Raw genomic sequence first — 12,721 nt, forward strand, 5'->3', positions numbered from 1 at the left:
GTGTGTGAGTGTGTCAGGATGCTTCTGGCTCTGTGGAAGAAGCTCATGCTGGGTAAAGACAAAAACAAACAAACGATCAAACAGCCCCTCCCCCTAAAAAAACAAACCCAGGACAGCAGTGGGAAGGAGCACACTGAATCATTCTCCTCCCAGCAATTTCTCATAAGAGGAAGACATAACTGAGAACTGGAGTATGGAGCTTAGAGGAAATGGGCAGGGTTGAGTGATGTCTATTCAATTGTTCTCTCTTACTTCAGGGGAACACAGAAGAGGCAAGGGGACAGTGTGCTGGGCCTGGCCATGCCTTAGCAGAGTCTGGGGTGCAGAGGTCGCCAAGGAGGCATGCTTGTGCACAGGCAGGGTCCACTGGACAGTATTGTTTCTTTTCTGAGACAGGGTCTCACATAGGCTCTGCTGGTCTGGAACTTAGTATGCAGCCAAGATGACCTTAAACTTCTGATCCTCCTTTTTGCCCCTCCTGAGTGCTAGGATTACAGGCACACATTATCTACAATGTCTGTCTGTTTGTTTTTTTAACCATGTCTGGTTTTAAGCATCCCCTCCCTCTCCACTACTGATAATGTCTTTAGTGAAAGTCCAGAAAAACTATAATGAGCTTGAGTTCACTGAATGTGGCAAAAGTAATCGTGGTTCTCCCATTTGTGCTTACTTTGTTGTTTCTTGAGGGAGGCCAACCAGTGGCTAGACTCAGTCAGAATTCCCATTCTTGCCCCAGGCCTCTCTCCACTAAGGAAAGAAACCTGGAGAATTCCAGAAAACTGGGGCATGAGTGAACACTTCTAGCATTTCTTATCACCCGTAAGCTACAGGTGTCAGGAACCTTCCCTGGTAGCCAAAGATGTGCCTAGCATGGAGCCATGGTGACATGCTTACCTGTATGGTCCTGAATGGGCCCTGTCTTGCTGGTCAGCACACTCCACTTGAGCTGTGCATGGCTGTCGTGTTCCCAGTGGCAGAACGTCTTGTGAGAGCCCCAGCCAAACTCGCAGTTAAAGCCATAGGTCGGGAACTCTTCAGTGGGGAAGGACAGACAGACACATGGGGAGAATTAACCACCAGGTTAAGGAAGGTCATTGATATTCTCCTGGACAACATTTTAAAAATGATTTAATATCTGTTTTAAATTTCATATCTGGGAAACCCATAAAATCCAAGATTACCAAGAAACTACCAGATGCCTGAACACATTGACATGTTTGCAAAGTCATGTTTAGCATTACTATTCTACTTTTGTGTCTGGTCCATCTTTATCAAGAACATGACTTTCCCAGTAAACTGATTTATGCAATATTCCCAGGAAGACTGCTTTCCAAGGAACCTGTGTAGGGGACATCAGGGGCATTTTCCCTGTTTGCACAATAGTCAATAGGAAAGGTAATCTGTTATTGAGGATAAACCATAAAAATTGATATCGTCAATGAAAGGAATCTTATGATAACTTGACTGTGAGCCTCCGAAGTTGGGATGTGGCTTGGGAGGAAGCCTGGCCCTGAGACTCCTTTCTCATCACACCAGCTGACAGGACTGCCCAAGCTCGTGTCATGGAGGAATGACTGAAGCGTTTTTGGCTGAGATTATTTTCTCTCTTCTGTGCTTTCCGCCAGGTCAATTAATTTCAGAATAAATCTCTGGCTTTTTTTTTTTTTTGGTGAACTTCTACATTTGCATATAAATTGTTCACTTCACTTAAAACCTCAACTCGAGGTCACATAACACCCAAACTCATTTAAACATTGACCCTTCAGAAATACTTTTTTAAGTCTTCCAAATGCCTCCTTTGGAAGCTGAAAACGCTAATGGGTTGGTAGGAAGGCGGCTGACCTTAGTGGTCCATAAACCCAAAGACTTTTCTTTACTCAACCCGATGCTCTGAAAGGGTTTTGAGTTTGGAACTACTGAAGGAAGAAATTAGTGATAGTACGATTTTTTTTGGGGGGGCGGAGTCAGCGAAGGCTGAAAACAATTCCAAAGATGAGATCATTATGCTAGCCTTGTCCCCACGAAGAGCAAGCCTGAGAGCAGGCATCCACTAGATGGCAGTATTGAGTCGGATAGAGGCACGTCGGAGGCGACTGCCCAACTGAAGTCTCAAAGGATGTGTAGTATACAATAAAGGAAAGCCTGCTATTATGGGCTGCCTTAGGGTCAGGCGGGGACCTCGCCTCCTTTTGAGCATTTCTTTAACTTGCCCAAGTGTTTAACACAAAGTCCTGCGACAGCTCTTCCAGTGCCCCTCCCCCTACTGAACAATGGAGGGAGGGAGGGATTGTAATGGGAAGATTTATTAAATAGATAAGGATGATTTAATATGCGTGTTTTGGTTTCCAAGGAATTCTTTTCAAGTGCTAATGCCCGATTTTGGAAGGAACTCACCATACGAATAATCAGAAGTGGGATGTAATTCCTTATTATAAGGAGGTAATGTGACCTCCCAAAGGGTGGGCAGAGCTGGTTCCAAAAGAAAAGTTGGTCACGTGACATGTTTATTATGCACATGCTCAGCCAGTGCAGAAGGACAGCTTGAGTGTCAAAGGAGAGGGGTTTTTCCTGTGCAAGCCATTGGAGCATGAAGTGGAACTTCATAAGGCTCAAAAATCTGTCTCCCGAACTTGCCTCCCTTGGGCAGCACAACTGACTTTTGCAGATGGTGTGGTCAATGTCCTTGCCCTTGGAATGTACTGTTGTGTAACCTCATGGTAGGAAATGTTGATGTGAAAGTGTGAGGTTTTGACTTTTCTGCTTCAGTCTGCTTTGTAAGATATGCAAGAGGACAGAAAGCCTTCACAGCACACATCCACTTTGCTAACACAGAAATCCACACTCATGCAATATGTGAGCTAACATTCTGAAGACATCATAAAGCATACGAACCTGGCATTTTAGCAATGACCAGGACAAGGAGAAAGCTGTTCCTCACGTTAGCCTCCTCAGTGGATAGTCATCTACCAGTAGCATCCTGTGGCCTGGACAGCCCTAGAATTTAACTAGGGGGCCACTTTTTCAATGTATTGGACCCCTGTCTTCTTGTCTTGTTTTGATGAAGTATGGCTATCTTAATCATTTAGAAAATTCAAAGCACTTCAGGGGGACAGGGGATTGTGAAGTGTGTAGTTCAGTGCTGACAACTCAAGCCTCGATCAAAGGGTGACTAACCCTTATCAGCAGACATTTGTAGGAGATAAAAGAAAACTGCAAGGACTAGGAAAGAAGGAGAAAAGGGGGAGAGAGGAAGACAAGAAAGTCAAGTGGAGGAAAGATACGAAGACACAGGGACACTGACAGCTAAGCTTTTAAATTATCACCCAGGCCCTGGAGTTGTGCACAGTTCTCATTAAATTCAATAGTAATAATTGGACTAAATCCCTTCTTAAAAATAGCAGGAAACAATATTCTGAACTTAAAACAAATTTATGGCTCTGTGAACAAGTGCCAGCTGTGCTGCCGAACCGATCTTGCCTGCAGTTGAGTCATTAGCACAGGATGTAAGCAACAACTTAATTTTCAAGTTAAGGCTCCTATCTGCTTAGCCGTCGCTGGTCCTAAAGTCCAAGCAAGTGAGGTATGGAAGCCCACATGATCATAAGTCACCGACACACTGTGAGCTGCTGTGGGGTTCGAGAAGAGTCTCAGCGGATGAATGCAGAGAACTGCCTTAATGGAGCGGGGAGGGGTGCGTGAATCGACTTTTCTGCCTCTGATGACCACCTAGGCAGTGTATGGGTGTTGTATTCCTGCCAACACTACATATTTTGTAGTGATAAAAATTCTCTCTCTCTCTCTGTCTCTGTGTGTGTGTGTGTGTGTGCATGTGTGTATGTTTGTGTGAGTGTATCAGAGGCCAACCTCAGACGCTATTCCTCAGGTACCCCCATCTCTGTTCCAGCGGGTCACTGAGATCTGCCTGTCTCCAGCTCCATGCATGCTCTGTATACCCCACTTTCTATGTGGGTTCTGGAGATTGAACTCAGGTTCTCACGCTTGTACAGCAGGGTAACTTCGTGCCTTTACTCACTGAGATGCCCCCTCATCCCTGAAAGCAGAGTCTCAAGATTCTGCTTAGCCTGTAATTGCTCAGGAAAATAGAATTTCGATGAATACTTGGGGTCTGTCTACTGCTGCCGCTGCCTGTGAAGTGTGGGAGGCCTGTATGCAGCAAGGGTTAGGTGTGGTCAACCTAATCTTGAGCTGTTGAGCTGGACCTCTGGTGGGAAGCACATTCAGTCCTTTTGAGGCCCATGCCTCCACCTGATCAGAATGTTATATTGAACAGATATCATCCAAAGGTCAGACAGTTCATGACCCTCCACTGAGGAGGTGGAGACCAGATTCATAACTCAGACAATGGAATAAATAGGAAATAATAAGTACATTGTCTGCCTCTACAGTCAGATGGACTGTTTGAACCAGTCTTGTCTAGATGATGGTAGCAACAAATCGTACTGATTCATGCTCTGTACGCCTGCCCTGAGAGAGGGCAGACCCTGAGAGAGGGCTGATGGCCCCTGCTTGTAAGACCTTCACAAGAATGACCTAGAGGTCCCGTAGAATGCAAATGTGATACTAAAACCACTCATGTCTGGTCACCGTGACCTTCACTTTCGTTCTTTCCAAAGACACCAATGCTCTTTTGATAGGTGAGAAGAGAGATGAATGAGGCAAGTGAGTTCACTACTGCAGAGTGGTTCTAACCACTTCTAGCAAGAGAAGAGACTAGAAGAGTAGTTAAAACACACATGGCAGCATCACAACTTTGCTTATTCACTTTGTCTTCCTCCAAAGACAGCATATTGAGAGCCACAGTCCCACTCCTGAGATGCTCCCTCAGGACATGCAGACCAGGACCTTCTTCCTTGTAATAGCCTGGCAGGAATAAAACACTTGCAAAAGACACTGGTGCCCTTCCCTTTGTCATTAGACTATTAAAACAACATTAGAATTTCCCTCATGACTCTTATGCTGGGAGGAGGAAGGCTCATGCCTGGGCCAGCCAGAGGGGGAAACTTATCTCTGGGAAGATTTCACACAGGGCTGATAGCCCTCTATTTAAACATAAATCTCATGTCAGAATCTCTAAGATAGAGTTGAGGGTCGCTGAACCTCTTTGTTCCTCTTCCCAGTTTCTTTTTCTGCTTGTGGCTATCACTTGTTTGTTTGAGTGACCTGTTGAGGGTGGGTAGACAAACCTAGCATCTCAGGGCTACCAGAGCCGGGGGTTCAGAGCCTAGCGACATCCTAAGCTACAGCCCCCAAAGTCAAATTATTAACTTGGAAAGGTGTGTAGAGGAATACCGCATTTGGGGTATTTGGGTGACTGTTCCTCTGCCTCGTGTCTAAGTGGTTTCAGGTTATGTGGGAGCAAGCATTTTGTCAGCCCGAGTGCCAGAAAACTGGGGGAAAGTTCCACAGAAGAAACTTGCCTTGCAGTTTAATCAGGTCAACGGTGACAGTGGCCTTTAAGGAAGCATGCTAATTAGGGCAGTCCTTTCTAGTCCTCTCTCAGGCAGTCAGTGCAGAGGAAACATTGATACACACCACACGGTCCATTAATAAATGACCGCAGAGGCCAAGGCTGAGTGAACTTCAATAAAGGAAATGGAAGAATCTGGAAGGCTGACCCTCTCACCTTCCTCTAATGATTAACTCCAAAGTATTAAAAAAAAAAGCCTAGTTGCTTATACAAGTGCTTCCCTTCATGGGAGTCTGTGGGGAAGAATGTCACAGAATACTAACAGAAAACAAAAGAGGACAGCCTTTGATAACCCGCACGGTTGGGCGTGCAGAGTCCTTGGGTTTCCTCTGAGCTAAGGATGAGTGGGCTGCTCCAGGGTGCTTCTCTGCCCAGGCAGTGTAAACCTTGGTTTCCTGAGCCCGTCTCGTGGCACACCCACTGTAAGCGCCGTTGTAAAACTGCCAACTCTGTGGCAGGCGCAACAGACAAACTTTGCGCCTCTTGATTTTGCAGAATGGTGATGAAAATAAATTGTTAGGCTGGGGATTGTGAGATTTCCTTCTTCTAGTTTGCAAACACAGGCCACATCAGAGCTGTGCTGCAATTAAACAAAGTATGTTGCTCAGTTCCCTGGGGGGTAGCTGGGACTTGTCATTCAGCAGTGACTGATGAGGAAGGGAACCTTGCTCACTGGAGCTTACCGAGGACCAAAGGCATGTGGCTCTTACAGCTTTCCGTGAGACCGGATGCCTGGGCATCTCTCCTAGGTCTTTAGAGCAACTGAAACCACAAAGCTCTGGGACTCTGTTTGGGAGTGGGATTGGAAGGAGTGCATGGAATCTAAGACGTCTCAGATTTTGATACCTGATTGGATGGTGCTGTCGATAATGGTTGGTTTCTCTGTGGCCAGGACAGTGGTGCCTCCTGAAAAGTAAGAAAACAGTAGCATACCAAAATAAGAAAACAGAGGTAGTGTGGGTAATGTTATAAGCTCACATATTTACACATTCCCCACAGAAAATTCTTTCTTTAGTTCCTGCCAGGATTAATCACATTTGACTGATACTTGGTCTACCAAAATATCTGGTTCAAACATTACCATAAAAACAGTTTTATGTTAATTTTAATGCACGTATTGTGTATGTTTACATGTGTGTGCATCTTCAGATTCACATGGGTAAGCATGCAGGAGCCTGTGCGTGTGGATGCCAGAGGATAACCCAAGGTGTCCTGCTTAGAAATGTCACTCACCTCCTTTGAAACGGGGCCACCCAACTAGGCTAACTAGACTACAAGCTTGTTGCTACCATGCTCAGCTTTCTTGTGGGGGCTTTAATGGCTGGCTTCAGGTCCTCTGGCCTTTGGGAAAGAGCTTACCAACTGATCCATTGTCCTAACTCTAACAATTACTTTAAAAAAACCTTACACTTCAAAAAAACTTTTAAAAATTAACAAATAAACATTGTCTCTTATCTATGGTATACAATATCACATGCTCACATACACACACACACACACATACACACATACACTAATGAATAGGTAAATTGGGCTAATTAGCAAATGCATTGCTTTCATTCTTTTAATGGTGGTAGTAGTGAGAACTCTTGTAGAAATATCAAGTGTGACATATATCCTGGCATGTTTCCTCATAAAGTATCCAAAAAGCATGGGGAGTTGGGGACTTTGTTCTAAGGCTAAATGTGACATTCAGTTTCAACAGTGAAAGACCAGGGCCACTAACTGTTCTCACTGACTTATTAAACTTGACCTACACCTTGAAGCCTCAAATAGTTTCCAGCTCTTGAGAAGTGTGCCCTCAGGGAAGTCACGAGGTCAGCCCCCACAAGGTATTTTTGAAGCTGAAGGTTTAAAGTGGATGGTTGTGGTTCTGCCCCCTTTTTAATTCTTTCCTCTGGCACAGCGGTTTATTTTTTCCAAGAACAAATGTTCTGCTCAGAATATGACTTGGAGAAGTGGTGGGACGGTATGTGAAGGCAAAGGGGATAAACATTTCTTCAGAATCCCAAGGGACTCAGGAATTGGACAATGATTTTGTGAATATCAGCAACTTTGATTCAGCCTGGGACATCCTTGGAAATCTCTGCCAGGGGAATGGGCTGTGGCCTTTAGCAGACTTCAACTTCTCTTCTGCACGACTGCTCTGCCATCCCCACTCATGACCACTCTAGGCTGCTCTAAGTGGCTGTGTGTGTGTGTGTGTGTGTGTGTGTGTGTGTGTGTGCCTGTGTGTGGGTGGGGGTGCTTGCATATGAGGACACATGCATACTTACACTTGTGTGTGAGAGTGCCCATGAATGTGTGTGCTCCAGTGTGTGAAAGTAAGAGACTAATATCAGATGTCTTTCCTGGCTAGGGTTATTGAGGTGGGGCTGGCTAGCCATCAAGTCTTAGGGGTCCTCCTGTCTCTGCATCCCCAATGCTGGGATTACAAGCACATGCCACTCTCCATTCTTGTGTAGCAAGCACTTCACCAAGCCATCCCTAGGCCCCTGGACAGTGTTCTCATACTTTCCCTACCACAAGAATAACCTTGATTACTCATTGCAGTTTCCTCTCTACTTAGCCCCTCGGGGACCTAGTGGGAACAGAATATCTGGGAGAAAAGGCCTTGAAATAAATTATTTCCCAGAACGTCTCAGATGAGTCTTCAGCTCACTGGGCCTGGGAAACAAACGGTGTGCTGCTTTTTACTCAGTGACTTAAGGGAGCCATTTTCCTCTAGTGTATTGCCATACAGGCTCTGATTGTAGGGAATGGATCTTCTGTGTTAGTGTGTACACAAACACACACACAGACAGACACACAGACACATAGACTCTCTCTCTCTCTCTCTGTCTCTGTCTCCCTGTCTCTGTCTCTCTGTGTCTGTGTCTGTGTCTCTGTCTCTCTCTCTTTCTCTCCTTGTGGAGGCCAGAGGACACTGGATCCCCTAGAGAAGGAGTTATTGCCTGGCATGGGTGCTGGGACTCAACCTCAGATTTCATACGAGGTCTTAACCATGGGACCCTTGCCAGACCTCTCCATCTTATTTCTGAGACAAAGCCTTTCACTGATGCTGGCGCTCACTGATTTGGCTGAACTAATTGGGCAGTGAGTCCAGGGACTCCTGTCTCTGCTTCCCTAGCACAGGTATTACTGGTACACTCTGCTACAGCTATACCTGATCCCAGAATCCCAGCTCAGGGTCTCAGGATTGTGTAAGTGAGATGTCTGCTAAGCCATCTGCCTAGTCCTGAGGAAGTGATCTTTATGTCAGAGTAGAAGCACTGGTCTACTCTGGGCAGAGGCTCAGTGGGCCGAGACTTACTGCAGGGTGCTCTCCACGTGGCTGTACGGTGCTGTAGCTGTGCTCTGCCCAGAGGCCTCGGTTCATACAGATCTGTGACGCTCTCTACACAGGCCTGTCTTTTGTCACAGCTCCACAGACAAGAAGTCACATTAATGTGCTGGCATGCATTAGAGAGCTGCATGCATGTATTAGACAGCTGAGACGGCTTACTTTCGGAACATCTACCAGTTTCTGAGCTAACCATTTGCACTACCATGTTCCACTCCCTGAGTGAGAATGTTAAAGGAGGGTCACATGTACATGGCCTCAATAAGGTAGGCACTGGAAAGAAGGGATTATGCACACTGAGCACTAAGAAGGTGAGTTTCTGATGGCAGGATTGGAGAGAGGCCAGAATACATTAGCACACTGTCTCCAGCAGTCTGAGGGGAGAGAGGTTCAAGGTGAACACACGCTTTCATATCTTGCACCCATGATCAGTTCTGTTACAGGCTGGAAGCTGAATTCCACTGTGGGGGCCACGTGACTCCAGGTAAAATTTTCACCTCCCACTGCCTTTCAAGAGGGGTGAATCCTAGCTTTATCCAGAAAGCGTGACCACACAAGGTCTCCAATTCTTACCGTGGGACACAGCTTACCTGTGCGTTAGAGTCATTTGTAAGGGACAGCATTTGCTGGAGTATTTGTTTCCCTCTATAACTAAACATGTCGCCCCAGGAGAAGAGTGTGAACAGACTCTGGATATGCTGAGGGAATAAGCACTGCTTGAGAGTCAACCCTGCTCCCACATACCCTGTCCTGGAGTTCAAGTGAGAAAGCTCCACCCCCACTCCTACTCCCTGGGTTTTATTATACCGGACACCCAAAGTTTATAGTTCAGGCCATTAATGACAGTTACAATTAGCTAAAAGGGTAATGTGAGTATACGCTGACTCTAGGGGTTAGAGGTACTTGGATCAGGTGAGCTAGGGTGTGTGTGTGTGTGTGTGTGTGCGCGCACGCTTGTGTTTTACATGTAGATAGTTACTTGGGTCTGGTGCTAGTGTAAGAGGGTAAAAGGTATATGTTTTGTAAGTAGAAAGTTGCTTGGAGCTGGTGTGAGCTCAGAGAGTCAGTGTTTTACAGATTAAATGTACTCTGGTCAGGTGTGGTAAGTTGGATTCATAAAAATGATGTTATGTGAGCACTGCCTTTCCCAGGAAACACTGACATGCTCTACACACACACTTTTAATTTTGAACAATATAATATACTCAATATAACCAATAAAAATGAAGCATGAGAATGAATAAGATCATTCATGTTGGTGGGCTGTAGACTGGGCATGACCAGTCTCCAAGGTCCTTAATAATGGGCATAGAGTTTTAGAATTGTTGAAATATACTAGCCTAAGAAAATAACTATTTTTCTTTCATGCCATGGTAACTTAAAAAAATTAAGAAAGATTTTTTTCTCTCTACTAAAGAAACCATTTCACCACTGTAGGTGAAACAAAACCTTGTCCTTTCAAGGGTTGTCACTGTTTCCACTCTGAATGACACATTTTCTGGGGTACACAGCTTGCCTCATATGTGTTTTGCTCCAGGCTAACAGACTTGACCTATTCATTCAAAGGCTCCGGTTTCAGTTGGCTCAGTCATGAACTAATGTAAAAATGAGAAGGCCATTTGTTCGGATATGGGGAGTAAATCTGAACCTTTGTTTCTAATCAATACGAACTGACCACCCTGGGGCTCATCAGGATCAGAGTCCTCCACAGAGGGCAACAGAAAAGGGTGGACTGTGATACCGAAATACCTCCTTTTCATGAGGGACTTCACTGACGCTGTGTTGGGGCCCACAGAACCCTGGGGCTTAGAGTGGCCTGCTTACAGGCAACTCTGGGAAGGTTGTATGGGGCCTGGCTTGGGGATGGGACTCTGTTTTCTATATTGGCCACATAACTTGTTGTCTGACATAAAAATGTCTCTGCATTAATTGGGCAAACTTTTTGTGGCTTGTGGTTACTTACAAATAAGATTTGCATTGATAGCCCACAGTCATGTGATGAGTGACAATCTTTGAAATTTGGAGGGCAACAGCTTCAATGGGGGTGGGATTTAAATATAAAAATTCTGTTTAGCTGTGCTATATTTCTGCATTGATTTTTTTCCTTTTAACCTTGAACAACAGTGAACAACACAAGATGTCTAGGGCAAAGATGAATCCATCCTCACCTGTCATTCTATGGCCACTTAACCCAAGCACGGCTGTGCTATGCGTGTGTTCTGAGATAGATGTCATGTCTAGCCTGCCTTCTTAGTCCCCAAACCAAATGCAGCCACCACAGTAGGCCAGTTATCAACTGGCTGCCTGCATTGTAGACTACTCACACCAGAACACTACAGGTGCACTGTGACTTGGTGCCTCCTGGCATTTTTTATTGTCATCAACATTTTCCACGTGGGATTGTACATAAAAGACTGGCACAACTCTGTAGACCCCTAAACAACCATATGCCCAGGCTCCACCCATGTGTGTTAAACCACATCTGTCTAGGAGGGAAGGGTTTGGGTCTCTGTCCTATGGAGATCCTTGTCTGTTTAAATTCAGTGCAGTTGGTCTTTTTTTTTTTTTTTTGGGTATGGGATGCAATAAAAAGTAAAGCCAGGCTTTTTAAACACCAAGTCTGAAGCCGAGATACACATCTGAAATCCTAGTGTGGGGGTAGGTAGAGACAGGTAACTCCCTAGAACCCAGTCTCCAAAAATAAGAAGGAGCAAATTGAAGCATACACATGTTCATGCACACACATGTACATCCACACACATGTACACACATACACAAGCATATACATGTGCATGCACACATAAGCATATGTATGTACATGCATACACAAGCACACGTATACACAACATAAAATCAGTGTCAAATTTCTCTGCCACAGTCAGCCATAAAGGTCCTGTGAAGACCTTTTGCAAAAATAGTGTGTGAATTTTAGTGCCCTGCCAATTTTCAAGTGGGCAATCCCATTTCCATATTTACTTAATCTCCTCTGCCATTCTGGGTGGAAAGAAAGGGTTCTTTATAACTTTTGTGGTTTTGGATGGCATGAGAGTAACACCAGATAGACCCTGAGGCACTGGTGTATCCCCATCTGATGAACCTGCTAGCCAGGGCTGATGTGGTCATAGGTAATTCTGCCTTAGCAGATTTCAATACAACATTATTTGCAAAATCCTAACTTAAAAGCTGTATTGAAATTAGAAGTCTAATTTAATCAATCTGTTGGATAAAGTCTCCACTCAAACAGTTTTGGCCTCATTAAGAAAGGAAAGTGAACGCTTTATAGTATGTGGTTGGGGATGGGTGGAGTACATGTGACGGGGGCCGGGGGGGGGGCTGCCTGAAGATGAACTTAACATGCTCAGCTCTGCAAACAGCTGCAGCTACGAGGAGTTATTTGTTCACGTGAGTTGGCACGAGGAAATGAAGCCCCATGTGGGGCGACAAGGTTCCATTGCTAGTGGGCGTCACCAACCACTAAGAATGACAAGCACACACACACACCGAGGACTGGGACGCAGACTGACAAAGCACAATGATGGGATGAGGGTGGGCTCTGCACCTGTGAGCTGGAAGTCATCACCTGTGCCACTGTGGCAGTTGGCCTGGTCATCGTCACACTCGTCCACTGGGTTCCCATTGGGTGTGGTTGGTCCAGCTGTAGGTGCTGAAATGAAATCCAAGTATTACTTCTCACAGTCCTGCAAAGTATTCTCAAGGTTTTGGATACGCTAGTGCTTGTGCATCAAACTCTAGAGCATGGTATGGAGGCCAGGGATATGCTCTGCCTCTCTTGTGGGAAGTTAAACACTCCTGAACTTTACAGAATGAACTAGGGGCTGCTGGGCTTGGGCAGTTGATCCCTATCTGATGAGTAGATATGGCTGCAGGGG

The 12,721-nt window shown here is 45.4% G+C and overlaps 1 protein-coding gene across 4 annotated transcripts in view; it reads right to left on the reverse strand.

The window, feature by feature from the left end:
- Nrp1 (neuropilin 1) overlaps positions 1–12,721 on the reverse strand; it is a 149,452-nt gene that overhangs the window by 10,516 nt on the left and 126,215 nt on the right. For 3 of the 4 annotated variants that reach the window (XM_040755279.1, XM_040755276.1, XM_040755277.1), the window contains exons 12-14: positions 12,391–12,495; positions 6,335–6,394; positions 895–1,032 (exon numbers count right to left, since the gene is read on the reverse strand). In XM_040755279.1, coding sequence (XP_040611213.1) covers positions 895–1,032; positions 6,335–6,394; positions 12,391–12,495 — 303 coding nt within the window. The remainder of the gene's footprint in view (positions 1–894; positions 1,033–6,334; positions 6,395–12,390; positions 12,496–12,721) is intronic. The other variant, XM_040755278.1, reaches the window with a different exon arrangement.

Source organism: Mesocricetus auratus, unplaced genomic scaffold (assembly GCF_017639785.1).
Source record: "Mesocricetus auratus isolate SY011 unplaced genomic scaffold, BCM_Maur_2.0 Super-Scaffold_100013, whole genome shotgun sequence".
In the NCBI taxonomy this organism is placed as follows: domain Eukaryota; kingdom Metazoa; phylum Chordata; class Mammalia; order Rodentia; family Cricetidae; genus Mesocricetus; species Mesocricetus auratus.